The sequence below is a fragment of the Dipodomys merriami genome, unplaced genomic scaffold, assembly GCF_024711535.1.
Source record: "Dipodomys merriami isolate MVZ:Mamm:240054 unplaced genomic scaffold, mDipMer1.0.p SCAF_21, whole genome shotgun sequence".
In the NCBI taxonomy this organism is placed as follows: domain Eukaryota; kingdom Metazoa; phylum Chordata; class Mammalia; order Rodentia; family Heteromyidae; genus Dipodomys; species Dipodomys merriami.
This window is the reverse complement of record NW_027203493.1, coordinates 1,823,416-1,843,046: the sequence shown is the minus strand read 5'-3', so window position 1 is coordinate 1,843,046 and position 19,631 is coordinate 1,823,416. Positions and strand designations below refer to the sequence as shown.

Here is a 19,631-nt window from a genome sequence, read left to right as displayed (position 1 = left end):
TGAATGTTCATACTTCTTCTGCATGGGACGCCCAACCTACACTTACTGTTAATCACATAAATATCTCTGAGGCTGAATATGGTCAGCCTGAGCCAAGGGAATCTTCCTCCTGAGTGGCTAGGCTCACAGGTGTGAGCCACTGGCACTAGGCCCAGAAGACTGAACATATTCTTTCTTTGCAGGAACTGGAACTTGAACTCAGGGTCTTGTGCTCTCACCTGTTATTTTGTTGTTGTTGTTGTTGTTTTTCCACTCGGGCCTGGTGCTCCACCGCTTAAGCCACACCTCCACATCAGCTCCCTTGTAGTCTCTTTTATTACTGGCTTCACCCTCCTTCATATAGTTTTCAAGCAAGCACCTGTTTTCTTTGAGGCTGTGTGAGAACCATATCTCGTCTGTATAGGTGCTCAAGGAGAGCAAATATATGCACATGCACATGCTGCCTGATACACATAATGAGCAATGGAGGATTCGTACACCTGGTTTGAGCCTGGATACGCATGTGTTGCAAAATGGCCTTGGTCTTCCAATGAACGAGAATAAATCAAAGACGTGAAGCTGAGCATTGCAGCCGCGTCTTCCAGAAGATTCTGGGCACCAGGGCGCTCTGACACTGATGCTGCCTCCCAGGGGTCGTCTCTGTGGTTGGCGATGGGGCTGCCGGGTAAATCGGCGTGCGGGCGGGAGTGATTCACGCAGCTTCCTGCCCCTGGGACCTGCGCGCAGGCGCTCAGCTGGCGCCTCCAGGCCAGGCCGACCGCACCTGTGCCAGCCTACTGGCACCCCCTCGTGCCGGGACCCTGCAGGCCCGGTGGGAGCCCCACGAGCCTGGGGGGGGGTGGGGGGCGCGGGCGGCACGCGGGCCTCTCGCGCAGGGCTCCTGGCATCCACAACCGCAGCAGCGTTGGATGCTCGTGGGAGGGGGATGCAGGGGGACCCCCCATGAGGCCGCGCCCACGGGGCTCCCCGGCTGCCAGGCCCTGGCCCTGGATCGCCGCCCCCAGGCCTTGGTCACGATGTGAATGGCCAGAGCCTTGGCCCAGTTGCCACAAGGACTCAGAACGGGTCCCACTGAGGGCAAAGGCAGCCATTAGGCCGTGGCCCCTAGGACTCTGCCAGCGCTGGGAAGCGTTTTCTGGTAACTATAGTTGAGCCCTCCGCGTTTCAGAACGACTCCGATGTCCCACAGGTGGCTGGCCCAGCGGTACTGGGAGACTCCTCCATCTTCTGAGTGAGTAAACACAGCGCGGCCCGGCTTCCGTTACACCAGGGCCCGGAAGGTGTCACCTCCGCTGAGTTCCTGTTTGGAACCACTGGTTTCCCTTTGCTTCCATTGCCTTCTCTTTTCCTCTTTTTCTCTTTCTCTTTCTCTGTTGCTTCCAATCACCCGAGGATATCCTCTTGAGGCAGGGGTGACAGCTGTGGCCTTCTGTCATGGTTCATCACCTTGAGATGTTTCTCTGGGATCCCATGTGTGTGTGTGTGTGTGTGTGTGTGTGTGTGTGTGTGTGAGAGAGAGAGAGAGAGAGAGAGAGAATAGATAAGATAGATAGATAACCTAGATAGATAGATAGATAGATACATTGATGCATAGATACATAGATGGATAGATACATAGATAGATATATAAATGCATAGATAGATATATGATAGGGATATAGAGATGATAGAGATAAATAGATTCTTGGATACCTAGATGATAGATTGATAGACAGATTATAGAAATAGATGATTGAAGCCAGGTGCCGGTGGTTCACACTTGTAATCCTAGCTACTCAGGAGGCTGAGATCTGAGGATCAAGGTTCAAAGCCAGCCTGAGGAAGAAACTCTGAGAAACTCTTATCTCCAATAAACCACTCAGGAAACCAGAAGTGGCGCTGTGGCTCAAGTGGTAGAGAGTTCGCCTTGAACTGAGGGACAGTGCCCAGGCCCAGAGTTCAAGCCCCACAACAGACTAAAAAAAGAAAAAGAAAGAAATAGGTGGATGATTAATAGATACATAGATGATAGGTGCTAGAGCCACCAGGGCCTGGCTGGACCCTGACTTTCTAAGTACTATTCTCCTATCGTCTCATAGCTTAACCAACAATGTGTTTCCCACATATTGCCCAAGTATTAGTGCTCGGGGAACACAAGGCTTGCCCATGTCTTTCTTTCCGGGATCTACACAAAAGTACCACAAAATCCTAGCAAGTGAGAGTCTCACAGCAGAGGTAAATAAGCTGAGAGGAACTTACAGTGTCTTACAGGGCTCTGGCTCAGAGGTGACATGTGCCATTCCATCAGGCAAAGGTCAACATCCACAAGGTCAAATGCAATGTCAGCTAGGTAGAAAGAGCTTCTCCTCCATGGAGGAAGGCACAAGGCACAAGGCAACCTGCAAAAGCATCAAGCCTCTCTAATGTGCAAAGACTGATACAGGACAACATAGACCAATGTAGCACAATAACCACTTCTCTTAGCCAACACCTCCCATAAGCCCAGAACATTCTTGTGAAGAGCAAATGTGACAACCAAGAGCCCAAACCTGAGGGATCCTAAATGGACTTTAAAAAGCAGGTAACTCTTTGCCAAGGGGAAGAGAATAAAGGCTGGGTAACTTCATCGAAGTGTATCTCCTTTGAAAGGCCACGAGGGAAGATTTCTGTCAGGAAATCATCGGCCCTTTCGTGGCCACCAATCTTAGCAGGCTGATGTAAGGAAGTTTCAGGCAATTGTAAAGTAGTAAGACCTCAGAGACTTGTATTTTTCAGTGTCTCAGCAATCATTTGTATTCTTTTTTTTCTCCTCTGTATTTTCCCTGCAGAAAAGGAATCCATTCAGCCTCTCTAACTTCTATACCATATCTTCATTAAAATGCCAAGAAGAATCACCATCAAAAAGGAGGCCAAAGCGTTGGGGGTAAGGACTAAGAGCTATTTGGGTTGATCCTTAGTGTTCCCTTACTAGTAAGAAGAGGGAAGAGGAGCCAGGCACTGGTGGCTCACACCTGTAATCCTAATTACTCAGGAGGCTGAGATCTGAGGACCACGGTTCAAAGCCAGCCCAGGCAGGAAAAGCTGTGAAACTCTTATCTCCAATAAACCACCAGAAAATCAGAAGTGGCACTGTGGCTCAAGTGGTAGAGTGCTCTCCTTGAACTGAAGAGCTGAGGGACAGGGCCCAGGCCCAGAGTTCAGGCCCCACAACCAACAAAAAAAAAAAAAAAAAAAGAGGGAAAGAGGCATTGGCCACACTTGCAATGAACTCTCCAAGGAGAGGAAAATGAATGAAAAGTCTTCTAAGGTGAAGACAATCAGACAAATGGACACAGATTCTGGAGCCACAAACCTTTCCTGATTCATTCTACACAATCTCAACTTACTCAGGGCAGTAGAAAACTCTGAGCTTGCTGTGTGTTGGAGGGGTTCATTTTCTCTTAACCGCTCCTGGGGAATCTTGTTTGAAAACAGTTTGGAGCACAGCTTACCAACTGTAAATTGAACAGTCAGATCATGATGATCACACAGAAAAGCCTACAGGCAAGGGGGCGCTGTGCTGCCCTACATTCAACCAAAGAGGCTCACACACTGCATCAGTGACCTCCTCATCTCTCCTCAATCTTAAAACAATAACCCTTTTGTAGTATTCACAGATACTTGTGGGATCTTGAATTACTTTTCAATCTAAGCCAGTAACATTAAAGCCTGCACCAGTAAACTTCCAATACTTTGGGACCACCCTGGTATACTGTAAGAATAAATAGTGCCTGGTGCCAGTGGCTCACACCTGTCATTTTATCTATTCAGGAGGCTGAGATCTGAGGAATGGAGTTCAAAGATAGCCAAGGCAGGAAAGCCTATGGGATTCTTATCTCCAACTGGCAATCAAAAAGCCAGAAATGGAACTGTGGGTCAAGTGGTAGAGCACTAGCCTTTAGCGAAGAAGCTTGGGGACAGCACACGAGCCCTGAGTTCAAGCCCCAGGACACTCACACAATGAAAAAGAAAGAAAGAAAGAAAGAAAGAAAGAAAGAAAGAAAGAAAGAAAGAAAGAAAGAAAGAAAGAAAGAAAGAAAGAAAGAGAGAGAGAGAGAGAAAGAGAGAGAGAGGAAGGAAGGAAGGAAAGAAGGAAGGGAAGGGAAGGAGGGAGGAGGGGGTGGGGACTGGAGGGAGGGAAGGAGAGAGAGAGAAAGAGAGAGAGAGAAAGAGAGAGAGAGAATGTGATCACACATTTGGGAAACTTAAATAAAATGGAGTAATTGGATTCCTGCGGTGGCAGAGGAGTATAGAGACAAATTGGCAGAATGCCAGGAGAGGTCAAGTGGGCATGGTTAATACAATGGTCAGGAGACTTGAAACAGCGAGAAGAGTCTGACATGGAAGACTTAGAGTACTGGCTTCATTGATCATGGTGTTTCTAGAAGAGAAATAGAAATCCTCCTAAGTTCTTAGGTGATCTAAGTAAGCTAGGGAGTTCTACATCAAGTGAATAAAATGTACCATGAATCTTAAAAGCAGGAGCTCATGATACCTTGGTCCCAGTCTTTTTTTTTTTTTTTTTTTTTTTTTTTTTTGTCAGTCATGGGGCCTGAACTCTGGGTCTGGGCCCTGTCCCTCAGCTCTTCAGCTCAAGGCTAGCACTCTACCACTTGAGCCACAGCACCACTTCCGTTTTTTTCTGCTTATGTGGTGCTGAGGAATCGAACCCAGGGCCTCATGCATGCAAGGCAAGTGCTCTACCACTGAGCTACCTTCCCAACCCTTGATCCCAGTCTTAAAATGTGTAGAGATCTAGAATACAGTACCAAAAATTATACTATTAATCTCTAAAGTCTTCCTCATGGTAGCCTTTACAAGGCTTACCACACATTGGGCAAGTGTAACAATCATAACTCTCAGAAAATACTAGACACTGAGTAAACCGACCGAATAGGGTTGAATTTGAGGGGTTTGGGTTTCTTGGTTTCTTTGTTGTTGTTGTTGTTGTTATGTTGTTATTGTTGTTGCTGTTTTGCCAGTCCTGGGACTTGAACTCTGAGTCTGGATGCTATCCCTGAGCTTTTGTGCCCAAGGCTAGTGCTCTCTACCACTTGAGCCTCAGCTCCATTTCTGGCGTGTGTGTGTGTGTGTGTGTGTGTGTGTGTGTGTGTGTGTGTGTGTGTGTGTGTGTGTGTGTGTGTGTGTGTGTGTGTGTGTGTGTGTGTGTGTGTGTGTGTGTGTGTGTGTGTGTGTGTGTGTGTGTGTGTGTGTGGTTTGTTGGAGATAAGAGTCTCATAGACTTTCCTGTCCAGGCTGGCTTCAAACAGTGGTCCTCAGATCTCAGTCTCCTGAGTAACTAGGATTACAGGCGTGCGTCTGGCAGAGTGTAGGGATTTTTAGAGGTCAAGTGGCACATGCAGTCTCAGCTCAAGCCTATCTCATGCTGCACCCAGTGGATCCCCACACCCATCCTACAGGAACCCAACCTGTAGATACCTCCTCAGCTCCAGAATGCATCATTGTAACAGGTATACTGAGCAGTGAACGGAACCTCACATGCTTCTTCACAGGTTGGAGTGAAAGCAGTGATGATGAGAAGCCAAGAGGAATCCACTAGAACTGCCTCTATCTAGAAAAGTCATAAGCTGAGAGAGTACTATGTACCTCCACACCATCCTGCCTGGAGTACTTGACAGATAGAGGAGGGTAATTCCCACCACATTCAACTTTGCCTGTGCAGAAGACATGTGGGCCTTGCTTAAGAACAGTGGCCTACTCTAGGCTTAGTCCAGTTGCTATTCTAACTGTACATTCTGTACTAGATGTGGTTTCACTGAAAAATTAACACATCCTCTAGGTATCCAGTATATAGCTAGTTACATTGGCCGGTGTTTCCTTTGCCTACCCCTGTTCATTAAGGCCTTAAGAATAGGTTTGCTTTCGTTGATAAGACGTGCACCTGCAATTTTCTGTCTCAGCAGTGTATCAACTCCCCAGGCTCTGTGGCATAATTCAGTTTACATAAGTCTTGATCATTTCTCTTCCATAAGCTAGTCCATTTTGTGGACCACATTATGCCAGCTGGTCTTAGGGAGCAAGAAATAGCAACTACTCAAGACATCACATGTTTATGTGCCAGGGGGCTAGAAATCAATTTTTTTAAGGCATCAGTCTTGAGCCTCACTCAGTAAGAGTTCTAGGGATCCAGTAGTCTGAAGTGTGTCAAGCTATTGCTTCTAAGGTAAAGGGGAAGATGTTGCACATGGCCTCCTACAAGTAGGCACCTTGAAATTATTCACCCTTATCATTCTTTTCTCTCTCTATCTCTCTAATGGCCTCAAATAGCCTACATTTACAAATATTATGTGTGTGTATCTCTGCATGAGTATATCTTTTAGGTTTACCATCTTTATGTTGAGCTTTCACATATGAAAGAAAACATGCAGGACCTTTGTCTTTCTAAACCTAATTTACTTCACGTGATGATCTCCAGTTCCTCCATTTCCTTGCAAGTGCCATGATTTTACAGATGAAGAATACTCTGTTGTTGTATATGTGTACCACATTTTCTTGATCCAGTCATCAATGACAAAGCATCTTGGCTGTTTCCATAGCTTGCCTTTTGTGAATAGTGTTACAATAAATGTGTATGATTGTGCAAGTATCTTTACTATACTCCTTCCTTCTGGTAGATGCCCAGCATTGGTTTCAATGAATCATATGGTAGTTCTTTTCTTTTGAGGAACTTCCATGCTGTTTTCCATACTGGCTGCATTAGTTTGCTTTCCACCAACAGTATAAAAAGGTTCCTTTTGCCCTATATCCTCACCAACGTTTGTTGTGGATTATGTTTTTAATGATGGCCATTCTCACTGGAATGAGATGAAATCTCAGTGTCATTTTGATTTGCATTTCCTTTATGCCCAGACATGCTATAGATGAAGATGGAATAATAAAACTCATTTAAAAGTTGTCAAATAATGGAAGGGTGGGGGATGAATTGTCAGAGCAAATGAACTTTTCATGACCTCTAGGTCACCAAAATTATAACTATCTGCAATATAATGGACTCAAATAATAATTTTGGCCCTTTCTTCTCACAGGCTTCACAGATAATGATTAGCCTAATCCACATTGCACTGGGGACTCTCTGGATTTTTTTGTATCAACTACAAAATGAACAAGAACAGGAAAGCAATAAGAAGGATGTCCCCATGTTTTTGCTAATAATTTACTCATTTATTTCATCATTATATGTGAGTAAACCATATTATTGATTTTTGCTTTTTTATGAATCTAGTAAATCACTCAGGTGATGCAGCAATGGACAGAAGAAAAGTAATCTCTGATCTGAATTGCTCGTATTAGTTTGTAAAAAAAAAAAAAATTCTGGCATGTGTTGATAACTTCCTTGAAATGCACACACAGAAAAGATACTGAAGTAGCAAGATTGGTAGATTAAGAAGGAGAGAGGCTATTAGAATAATTTTGAAGCTTTTATTTTGTGGAGTGAAATTCCTAAGGCTTGTGATTATGTCTGGGTAGCAGTAAAGGTATTTTTAGAGATGTTATATGAAAAAAAACTTAAAAAGAGAAAACGTAGGAGTCCAAGAGGAATTTGGGGAACTTAGACATATTTTGTGTAGAGATGCAATAATAATTCCACTGGTATCATTGTCAAGATGCCTGCTGGGAAAAGACACGTATAAAACATTACACTCGGAGAGTCCCAAAACCACAGCATCCCACAGACTGCTTTCTGTCACAGAGATATTTAATCCCAGAACTAAGTTATCAATAAGGGGTTGTTTTATACATCAGCAATGTGCCCTAGTAAAATAGCTGACATTCCTATTGACAAATAATGTGACAGAACAGAAACACAACCTTAACCTAAGGTCAAATTTCTCCTTATTGGTGAAAGGCTTTCAACAAATCTTTTCTCGCACTTTTGTACTTCACAACCAAAAAGTGAAGCAGCAAGAGAGGAAAGATTTGAGTGTAACCAGATGCTACACACCGAAAAATCCTGAGACATGCAAGTATAAGTATTTCACTCCAGGGTTGGGAAGGTGGCTCAGTGATAGAATACTTGCCTTGCATGCATAAGAAGGCCCTGGGTTCAATTCCTCAGCACCACATAAGCAGAAAAAGCCGGAAGCAGTGCTGTGGCTCAAGTGGTAGAGCGCTAGCCTTGAGCTGAAGAGCTGAGGGACAATGCCCAGGCCCAGAGTTCAAGCCCCACGACCAACAAAAAGAAATATATATATATATATATATATATATATATATATATATATATATATATATATATATATAATTTCACTGCAACTGGGGCCTCCTCTTCCCGGCTCCACATGGACACATTTCTTTTCTTTTCTTTTTTTTTTTGTCAGTCATGGGGCTTGAACTCTGAGCCTGAATGCTATCCCTCAGCAATTCAGCTTAAGGTGAGCGCTCTACCACTTGAGCCACTGCACCACTTCCAGTTTTCTGAGTGGTTCATTGGAGATAAGAGTCTTACAGACTTTCCTGCCTGGACTGGCTTTGAACCGGGATCCTCAGATCTCAGCCTCCTGAGTAGCTGAGTAGCTAGCGCCGGGCTATGGACACATTTCTTTAGAGGGTTGCCTATAAGCCAGTATCTGCCAAAGGAAGGCTTCTAACAACACAGAGAACTTTCTGGAAAGAGGCATATGTAATAGAGAGAAGACATTTAAATTGAAATTGTATCGTTGAATTATCTATAAAGATTTCCACACTGGAGACATAGAAGATGAGCTTATGGAATTTAAAAAAAAAAAGTTACCCCCAATAAGAAGTGTATGATTTTATATCTCTTTTGTACCAGGCACTCTCCAAAGGCACTTCAAGTTCATTTCACCTAATTGTAACAGTAATTTCGCAAGACAGCTATTACTGATCCTCATTTTACAAAAAAAGGAAGTCAAAGCCAAGAGAACTTAAGTAACCTTTAACAGAATCCGCAGCAGTAAAGTCAGAAAAATGAAAACAAAAAAAAAAAGTTAAGGTGTTTCTGCTTATGTGATCGAATTTCATTTTCCTCCAGTGAGGAATTCCTGAGATTCTCCTTACGAAAGTTGAATGGTCTTTGGTGGCTGGTGCAGGCAGGTGTAAGATGCACCGTTGAAGGGAAAATTAATTCTGAGGATACAGTCACCTTTTCTTAACCAGTGATGGCATCTCTTAGAACATTTTTGTGAGAGATAGTCTATACGTCTTCAGATCTAAGGCTCTCTAAGAATATTTTCCATTGATGAGACATTTCTCCTACATTATTCAGGAGAATGGAGACTTCTTTTTTCTTTTTTTTTTTTCTGTCGGTTGTGGAGCTTGAACTCAGGGCCTGGGCATTGTCCTTGAGCCTCTTTGTGCTCAAAGCTAGTACTCTACCACTCGAGACACAGCTCTGCTTCCAGTTTTTGGAGATAAGAGTCTCAGAGGTCTTTTCTGCCTGGGCTGGCTTTGAACCATGATCCTCAGACATAAGCTACTGGAACCCCAGCCAGAATGGAGATTCTTAAAAGTGATCACCACCACACCAGACATAAAGGATTCTTTCTAATAATTCAGGTCCCAGGCTTCAAGGACAATTAAAACAAAGAGCCCACTCCCTGTTTCTCATAAAACAATTGTGAAATCCCTAAGTTCTATCTCCTCTGCAGGGGTCTCAGAAATGAACAAAGACTTTTAAACTATCTTTTACACCTCTGTAAACAGAGGAATAAGTGAAGCCGTTTCTGAACGATTTCCCATAAAAGCCGCCTTCTTCAGAGAATGCAGTGGTACTTTGACAGCAAGGATGGCACTGGGCTGAGGGGAGGGGACTGTTGAGGGGAGCAATGTGTTCATCATCGCTGGTTTCTATCCCCAGTTCATCATCTCGGGATCCAGCAGCATCATTCAGGGAGTGCCTACAGAATGTAAGGTACGTTGGATGACGAGTGTGAACCGCCATGCCCGGCTGCTTTCTGAGATAGAGTCTCGCTAATTTCTTTGCCCATACGTGCCCTCAAATTGTGATCAAACTAACTCTGCCTCTCAGGTATCTGGGGATTACAGGCATGCACCAACATACCTGGCTTGTTCTCATTTTTTTTCCCTTAAATAAATACATACACACATAAATAAACATTTTTTTCTTTTTTCTTTTTTTTGGGGGGGTCCGGTTGTGGGGCCTGAACTCTGGGCCTGGACACTGTCCCTCAGCTCTTCAGCTCAAGGCTAGCACTCTACCACTTGAGCCACAGCGCCACTTCCGGCTTTTTTTCTTTTTGCTTAGGTGGTGCTGGGGAATCGAACCCAGGGCCTCAGGCATGCAAGGCAAGCGCTCTACCACTGAGCCACCTTCCCAGCCCCCGTTTTTTTTCTTAAATAAATAAATATTTCTTCATTTGCCATATTGCTCTAGGACTGTCCCCAGAGGTTTTAAGTGATTAGGGTTATTTTAGTTATTTTCATAAATTAGGCTGCAAAGTTGGTTTGGAATTTTTCACTGCCTTACATTGAAAGCTAAACCCTTTAAAATCATAATATGTGCTCAGTTTTATAAATGACTCAAAAAAAGACACCAAAAACCTTGCCTGACACATCCTCAGAGTTTGCTGCCCCATTGTCTTTACTCACGGATATGGGTCAGAGTGCAGTCAGAGTGCAGAGTGTACCCGGAAGTGGGTACTTGAGTGGGAAAGAGTCAAGGAGAGGTGGGTAGGGAAATGAAGAAAAGAGGGGGAGAATACAATCAAGAATCAGTGCATAGCCAGGCACCAGTGGCTCACACCTGTCATCCCAGCTACTCAGGAGGCTGAGATCTGAGGATCACAGTTCAAAGCCAGCCCAGGCAGGAAAAGTCCATGAGACTCTTATCTCCAATAAACCACCAGAAAACCGAAAGTGGTGCTGTGGCTCAAGTGGTAGAGCACTCGCCTTGAGCTGAAGAGCTCAGGGTCAGCTCCCAGGCCCAGAGTTCAAGCCCCACAACTGACAGAAAAAAAAAGTCAATGCATAGTCTACAAAATGAAGAAGAGTATGAGGGAAGGGAGTGGGTAGGGGAGGGAGGGTAAGGAGGTTAAAAGAAGCGACATGTATCAAGATGCATTGTAGTCATAAACTGCTGTTAAATGGCAACTCCTTTGTACAACTACTTAAAGATAATTTTAAAGTTTTCTCTTTGTATGTTTCTTACAGCTTACTTTAGCAATTGTAACAAACATCACAAGTGTCTTCGTGGCTTTTGTTGGTCTGGTTATATTATGCGTTGGGTTTATAAGTTTTGAATCAAGTGGAAATAAATACATATGGATAAACGTAAGTACTGACTTCAGTTATAACTCAATGCAAATTTTAGATGTAAATAAAGCTATTGTGAGGAGAGTGTTTTCATGGTAAGGCACAAGAAAGATAATCAAGCCTGTCAACTACCTTTGGCATAGATACTTTAAAAAAAAAACTTCACTTCCCCTAAATATTTTTGTCGTATGCATGATAAACAAGCAGCTTTCCTCTAAAATTTAGAAACACTGAAAGCCCCAACAAGGGATAAAATTATCAATATTTGAAAATCAAATGACAAGATTTCCAACCCTGAAAGATTTCCCCATCTCACTCACTCCACCAAAAAATACAGAAGCAAGGGATACAGTTTAGCAAAGTAACTGAATAAAAGAAAACACTGCAAAAATCCACTCCTTATAGATTATTTTTTTTTGCTGGTCCTGGGGCTTGAACTCGGGGCCTGGGCTCTGTCCCTGAGCCTCTCTGAGCTCAAGGCTAGTGCTCTACCACTTGAGCCACAGCACCACTTCTGGCTTTTTCTGTGTATGTGGTACTAAGGAATCGAACCCAGGGCTTCATGCATGCTAGGCCACATTCCAAGCCCTTACTATAGATTTTTAAAGCAGAAAGAAAAATAACCTAATCATAATAACAGGGAAACCATAAAAATGTAATAAAGACACAAACATAACAACACATTTTCAAATAAGTTCTTAAACATAAATTTATAATCTCATAAAAGTGAAATCTTCTACAAATTAATATAGAGGTGCGATCCAATTTGCCCTAGAATCTCAGCAACACTTTTGGGAGTAATTCAATGGCATTAAAGTGCCTATGGAAAGTGGATGAAAGTAGAGATCCGCATGTTAGGTGAAATGAGGCTGACCAGGAAAGTCAAACATGGCATGTTGTCTTTTCCATTCAGAATCCAGTTCTTAAAAGTGCGTGGCAAGAATGTAAAACAGGTTCTGTTTGGGAGTGACACCCAGCAGAGAGAAGAGGGTGAAAGGAGATGGTGAGCAGGGGTGTGATTAGGGCTGAAGTACTTTATGTGCATTTATGAGATGAAGACAGTGAAACCTATTGAATGGGTATTTTTGTATTCATATGGGTCCTAAGGCTTGAACTCAGAGCCCAGGCACTGTCTCTAAGTATTTTTTGTTTTTGTTTTGTTTTGTTTTGTTTTGTTTTTGTTTTGCTCAAAGCTAGCACTCTACTACTTGAGCCATAGCTCTACTTCAAGTTTGGGGATGGCTTTGAATCGTGATCCCCAGATCTCAGTTTCTTAAGTAGCTAGGAGCCATCGGTACCTGGCTTGAAATTGTTTTAAGAAAGGAAAGAGGGGGCTGAGGTGGCTCAGTGGTAGAGCGCTTGCCTTGCATGCTTGAGGCCCTGGGTTCGATTCCTCAGCACCACATAAGCATAAAAGAAAAAAGCCAGAAGTGGCGCTGTGATTCAAGTGGTAGAGCGCTAGCCTTGAGCTGAAGAGCTGAGGGACAGCGCTCAGGCCCAGAGTTCAGGCCCCACGACCGGACCCCCAAAAAAAAAAAAGAAAGAAAGGAAAGAGGGAATGAGGGAGAGAGACAGAAGGTGGGTGAATTTGATTAGGGTTCACTGTAGGCACCGATGAAAGTGGCACAATGAAACCCTCTTGTACAACTACTATAGGCTAATAAAATTAAATGGCTATAAAGTCATGGTAATAAAATGGATCGCAATCTAAAACTCACATGACTGGGAAAAGCCAGAGCACCCACTGCACTGGAAACTAAAACTTGTTATTAAGCCAGTATAGTAAAACCCGATAGTGTTTACACACTGAAAGAAAACTTTATCACAGAACAATGTAGAGAGTTGAGAAGTGAATCCAGTGTTGATAGAAGCACATTATTTTATGGGCAATGACAATGATAAAATAATCATTTTATTGAGATGACAGTTTCAATAGGTGGTAAAAAAAAAAAATAGAAGTTAAGTAAATGGATTTTGATCAAGGAGCTATTCGTTTCAAAGAAAATTCAAATGGGCACCTGCTTTGTGCATGCACAAAAAATTATTTTTAAAAATCATACCAAGAATAGGTTTGTATATTAAGTTCACAAGCAAGAAAGGAAAACATGCAGAGAGAAGAGCAGCATACTGCATGTCATGAATATTTGTATTCTTCGTGCTGTAGAGGCTGACATGCCAGTAGCTGAGAGAGTGAATGAGCTGAGCCCTTGGGGCTCACCTTTAGCAGGCCCGAGAGCTTTCCTTGTGCCCCACAGCACAAAGCTACAATGATTCTTCTCGGCCCTTACAACCTCCCAAAATTCACTGCATTACATTGCAGGCTTTAGGTAGCGCCCATGATCTCCCTTTTTGCTTTTGTAGTTTCACTCTTGGAAATAAGAGCAAATCTTTTGTATCTGGTGCCCCCCTTTTGTATCTTGGTAGAAAAATACCTTTTTTTCTGGTTTCCTAAGTCCACAGATAAAGAGAAATTTACTCTGGTATAAACATGATAAAGGGTCCCTGCCAGAAATAATTTGGAGCTTTATTGATTTCATGATATTTAGAATCGTTTTCAAACATAGCATTGATGCTGGAATGGATTGAAACGTGTGCAGATACAGGGATCAAGTGCTATAGAAAGGACAGGGTATGGGTTGAATTGTGTCCCTCAAAAAGCCATATTGAAACCTTCATTCATCCGAGGAGGCAGAGAATGGAGTTGTTGCAAATGTAATTAGTTCAGTCAACACAAGATCATATTGGAATAGAATGGACCATTCATCTGATATGACTGTAAGAAAAGGGAAATGTGATCAGAGACATATAAAGAAGATGGTCCACTGTAAGCACAGAGGAGAGGCAGGGCAGGGAGGGAGGAATTTCACAGGGGCTTCCCGAATTGGAAAAGGCAGGGAAGGGTCCTCCCTCAGAGACCTCAACGGTGGGCGCTCACACATGGATCTGGAACTTGCAGGCAGCAGAACCATAAGACAAGGGACCGGTCACGCCAAGCTACCAAGTGCTTTATTATAATGCTCCCAGGAAATGAATACAGGGCCAATACACAGCCACTTGTGACTTCTTTCATGCTCTGAACTGAGGACAGGAAGGCCCAAGGGTAGGCAAAACTAGCAGCTTTGTGATTGGTTATTACACATGGGGAACACAGTTTAAACCTTCGGCCAATATGCTTTCTAACTGAATTTAAGTCCACTGAACTGATATACAACAGACCATGAGCCTCTCTATAGGGTATGGTCAGGCGATTATCAGAAACTGAAGGAAAGTGTGTGTGTGTGTGTGTGTGTGTGTGTGTGTGTGTGTGTGTGTGTGTGTGTGTGTGTGTGTGTGTGTGTGCAGAGAAAGGGGAGAGGGGAGAAAGGAGAAGAAAAGGAGTTGACTCTGATCAAGATGCATTGCATTCACAAATGCATGAGTTAAAAATGGAATAGCCCTGTACAACTAATGGATGCTAATAATACTAAAAGAAATTAAAAGATGTGCATTTTAAACACAGTCCATTCTTAGAAGAAAAAAAAAAAGAGGACTCTAGCAGAGCTGTTATATCTCCTAAAAGTACCTGTTGGTCTTTGTCCTTCACATGGGAATTTGTGAGTAAAGAGCACTGAAAAATCTCTGAGGCCACCTCTACCTCATGGAGAAAAGAATCTCATTGTTAGATCATAATAAGAATAGAGAATGAGAAATACAATATTTCCACCCAATCTGTGCAATAGCCACTTAGGTAAATTGAAGAATACAGAACGTGCAAGTTTTGTTAGTAGTTTGAATTGAGGGCCTTATACTTTCCCAGGCCCTTTTTTGCTTTGGTTGTTTTTCAGATAGGATATCATATTTTTGCTTGGAGCCAGCCTTGGACCACAATCCTCCTACCCGCACTTCCTATGGAGCTGTTATGAGCCACCACAGCCAGGTTATTTTGTTAAGATGAGGTCTCACTTTTTTACAGGCTGTCCTTTAAACCATGATCCTCCCAGCCTCTACTCCGGAGAAGCTGGAATTACAGATGTGTACCACCACACTCAGCCAGAACATTCTGTTAGGCATGAACAAGATGGAATAGCAGGAAACACAGATCCCACCAGAAGAGAAAGAATAAAGAGATAAAGAAAGCCAGACAAGGGCCAAATCCCAGAGCATCTCAGAGACTCTAGCCCTGCTTCCACATTCTCTCCCCGGCAGCCTTATCATGTGGGATTAGAAGGAAAAACATCCAGCTTGTAAGGTGGCTGCTAGAGCTGACATGTTCCATAGAATGTGTGGTCCATAGAGAAAGACTCCCAAGTGAAAAAGGATGCCAATTTTTAATGGAAAAAATCATCAGAAATAATAATAACTGGGTAAAAACAGATAGGATACGTAGTTTTTATCAAGAAAGAAAAACCACGTGCGGTTTCTCTGAAATGGTCTGACCGTGAGAGGGATGCGCCTTCTCTTTCTGCTCCAGATGGCTTGTATGATGCTGCTGCAGTTTACAGTCCTAAGCACCGTGTCCGTCATCGTCGTGGCCAGCCTACTCATCCACTGGATGAGGAAAGCATTTCACTACGAAGAATTCAATGAAGAAAGTGAGTATTGTTAGGCAGTCTCTGCACATCTGTAGTGGTTTGCCTGACGTATTGTTCTTTCTTTTTGGTTCTCTCTCTCTCCCTCTCCCTCCCTCCCTCCTTCCCTCTCCCTCCCTCCCTTCTCCTCTCTCTCTCTCTTCTCCCCCTCTCTCTCTCTCTGTCCTGGGAATCAAACCCAGGACGTTGCCCTTGCTAGGCAAGGGCTTTGCCACGGAGCTACATCCCAGCCCAAGTATTGTTCTTTCTGTCTGTTACATGAAGCTAAGACAGTTTCCATTAAGAAGTAACTCTTGCTGAGTGCTGGTGGCTCACACCTGTGAGCCTGGCTGCTCCACAGGCTGAGATCTGAAGATCATAGTTCAAAGCCAGCCTGGGCAGGAAAGTATGAAACACTTACCTTCAATTAACCACCAAAAGAAAAGAAGAGAAAAGAAAGCCAGAAGCGGAGCTGTGGCTTAACTGGTAGAGAACCAGCTTAGAGCAGAAAAAAAAGAGAGAGAGGGGGAAGGGAAGGAGGGAGGGAGGAAGGGAGGGAGGGAGGGAGAGCATGCATAAGGCCTTGAGTTCTAATTTAGTGCTGGTATACACAAAAGCAAAATGTCTAATGGCTTCAGTTAGCTAGAACTGGGGATCAAAATCGTTGCTTCTGAAGCTCATATTCTTAAATGTTCAATATCCTTGCCACTTGAGAAAACAAATTAAACTGAGAGTGAGATCCTGAGATTCCATCTCACTGTAGTCAGAATGGCTATCATTAAGGAAGCAAACAACAAATGCTGGCATGGACGCTGGGAGGAAGAATCAATTGTTCAGTATTGGTGTGAATGTAAATTAAATTAGCCAATAGAGAAATCGATATGGTTATTCAAAAAAATCCTCTGCTATACCCCTCCCAGGCATATATTATATCCAAAGGGATATAATTCAGCACACAATAGAGATGCTGACACACTTGTGTTTATACTGTTGCTTTTTTTTTTTTTTTTTGTCGGTCGTGGGCTTGAACTCTGAGCGCTCTACCACTTGAGCTACAGCACCACTTCCGGTTTTCTGGTGGTTTATTGGAGATAGGAGTCTCACGGTCTCTCCTGCCCGGGCTGGCTTTGAACCGCGATCCTCAGATCTCAGCCTCCTGAGTAGCTAGGATTACAGGCGTGAGCCACCAGCGCCCGGCTCTATACTGTTGCTTTTTAACCTGACCGCACAACAGTCATCGTGGACAGCTTCTCAGCACTATTTGTCTGCCTGACATAAGTGTAGCAGGTGGGAAAAACAAAACTCTGACCAAAATAAACCTTGGGGAAGAAGATGTCCAAGGGAACTTTGAAACTAGGACACTATCTGGGAACACAGGAAGTGTAGAGTGCATACACACAGGTATGTACCGCGTGCATGTGCAGTAGAGTCGTGAGGACCCCTTCAGCCTGGTTCATCTGAAGGTGTCTGCATCTTTTAGCGATAGCTAAAAGGCAGAGTCGGAAACACACCACCATTCTGCAAAGACTGGGAAATACACTGGTTCTAGGCAGGTTAGAGCAGTTGTACCCAATTATTAGCTTACCACTACATTAACAGAGCAGAGATCTTAGTAATTACACATGACAAATGAAAACAGTAAATGAATAAAATAATCAAGATGCCATCCCTGGATCACTGTGACATCCAATGTTTCCAATATATGATTGTAAATGTGCGATTTTGTTGTTGTTGTTGTTGGGCATGGGGCTTGAACTCTGGGCCTGAGTGCTGTCCCTCAGCTCTTCAGCTCAAGGCTAGCACTCTACCAATTGAGCGGTAGAGCACTTCTGGTTTTTCTGGTAGTTTATTGGAGATAAGAGATTCACAGATTTTCCTGCCCAGTCTGGCTTTGAACCACGATCCTCAGATCTCAGCCCCCTGAGTAGCTAGGATAATAGGCATGAGCCACCGGCGCCCAGCCAAATGTGCGATTTTTTAACCCCAAAATAATCATATTTGTAAAGTAATGGGAACGTATGGCCTACATAGAAGGGGGGAACAATCACAATTTTTCTCTCTGAGGGAGGCTATGTAGATTTAATATCTTTCACAAAAAGGTTAACGCAGCTATTGAAAGTACACTGAAAGAATAACATTTTTTTTTAAAGTCTAGAACAAAGTACAAACAAAAAAATAGATAAATTGACTGAGGAAAACTACAGATGAATGTTCAGATGAACATAGTTATAAAATCCCTCAGCAAAAAAATTAATTAATTAATTAATTAAATCTAGCAACATATACAAAAATCTATGCCCAGACCAAAGAGTATTGATCCTGCTAATTCAAAGTTTTAACAAGTAACAAGTAATCAATGTAACACACTACTTTGATAGAGAACAGAAACACAATACTGAAAAGTGGTGGAAAGAGATTGCAATCCATGACTGGTGACACTATCATTTCACCTGCTAAGTTTGCCTGGATAGGGTAGTATACACCTGCAATCCCAGCACTCAGGAGGCTGAGGTAGGAGAATGACTAGCCCAGGCTGGTACTTCAGGGATGGATCATTGGCCTGGCATAATCCACTTGGGCCCCAGGACACAGTAGGAGTTACCTTCTCATCCTTACCTCTCTGTGTAGAGTTGTTCCGTTGTTTCCTCTTAGCGCAGGACAAGGCTTTATCTCAGGAAGAATAACGATCAGTTTTCTGTCCCTCCACTTTCCCTAGGTTCCTCCTCAAGTTCATCACCACCAAGTATCCATATCAATATACGATAAGTACTGAGGCCACGGAAAGAACCCTGTGGCTCCAGTCAACACCAAAAGATGGCGAATTACGAAATCACCCTGTCATTATTGTTTTTCAAGACACCTCACGGAAAAATACAATTCTAATGAAGTCCTTTCCAGTTCTCTTTTGTTTTTATTTTCCCCTGGTTCCTCAATAAAGTATTCAATTTGATCAGAAGGTGACTCGTCCTTTTTTAAAACTTTAACATGGGGGAACATAGCTAAGCATCACTTTCATGCCTGTGAGGCATGAAAGACCGTGGGACGGGCAGGAACGAGGGGACCCTTCATCTGAGGAAACACTCCAACTCTGAAAGGATATAGAAGGCTGATGGAGCAAAAGCAAGGCGCTGATCTCTCTGAACTTTTGTTCCCTCGCCTATAATACAGAACAGTTCCAGCCTACAGAGCAGAGCAAATAATACATTAGCCAAAGAGCCAAGGGCAGCTCCAACCCTTTACTAATTGACCATTTCACATGTATTACAAATAAACCATGTACTTTGGGAACATTGAACTTACCCCCCCCCGCAAAAAAAAAGTCTATTTTACTTCACTCTAGCCTTCTTACTTTATAATTTATTATCCTTAAGTAGTTGTACAAAAAGGGTTTCAATTATACATGTTGGTTTGTGGGTACAATGCTTTTTTTTTTTTTTTTTTTGCTGGTCATGGGGCCTGAACTCTGGGCATGGGTGCTGTCCCTCAGCTCTTCAGATCAAGGCTAGTACTCTACCACTTGAGCCACAGGGCCACTTCTGGCCTTTGAAATCCAACCCAAGCAGAAACATCCAGGAGACTCTTATCTCTAATTAACTACCCAAAAAAGCCAGAAGTGGAGCCATAGCTCAAGGAGTAGAAATGAACAATTATCACCATCAAGAATTATTTGGTGGACATAATTATATGAGTTATACTTTCATATGACTTGCAGGCTGAACGTACAACAGTGGATCTCACAAAGATTTCAGTGAGCATGTTTTCATTTCCTCATTTCACAGGAAGTAATTACCTTTTCTATCCTATCCAAGGCAG

General features: G+C 43.2%; 1 protein-coding gene across 1 annotated transcript; it reads left to right on the top strand.

The window, feature by feature from the left end:
• The first annotated feature begins 905 nt into the window (after positions 1–905).
• On the top strand, positions 906–18,774 carry LOC138833524 (membrane-spanning 4-domains subfamily A member 12-like). Its single transcript, XM_070031793.1, has 7 exons — positions 906–1,231; positions 2,808–2,902; positions 7,065–7,217; positions 9,857–9,910; positions 11,170–11,289; positions 15,722–15,842; positions 18,535–18,774. Exons 2-7 carry the CDS (start codon positions 2,858–2,860, stop codon positions 18,582–18,584), a joined length of 543 nt encoding a protein of 180 aa, XP_069887894.1. The 5' UTR covers positions 906–1,231; positions 2,808–2,857; the 3' UTR covers positions 18,585–18,774.
• The last annotated feature ends 857 nt before the right edge of the window (positions 18,775–19,631 follow it).

Bases quoted from the DNA above. Each gene is read 5' to 3' on its own strand.
- LOC138833524 (XM_070031793.1), top strand. From the start codon at position 2,858: ATGCCAAGAAGAATCACCATCAAAAAGGAGGCCAAAGCGTTGGGG. The intron at 7,218-9,856 runs GTGAGTAAACCA...TTCTATCCCCAG, and splicing joins CATTTATTTCATCATTATAT to TTCATCATCTCGGGATCCAG. The intron at 15,843-18,534 runs GTGAGTATTGTT...CACTTTCCCTAG, and splicing joins CGAAGAATTCAATGAAGAAA to GTTCCTCCTCAAGTTCATCA.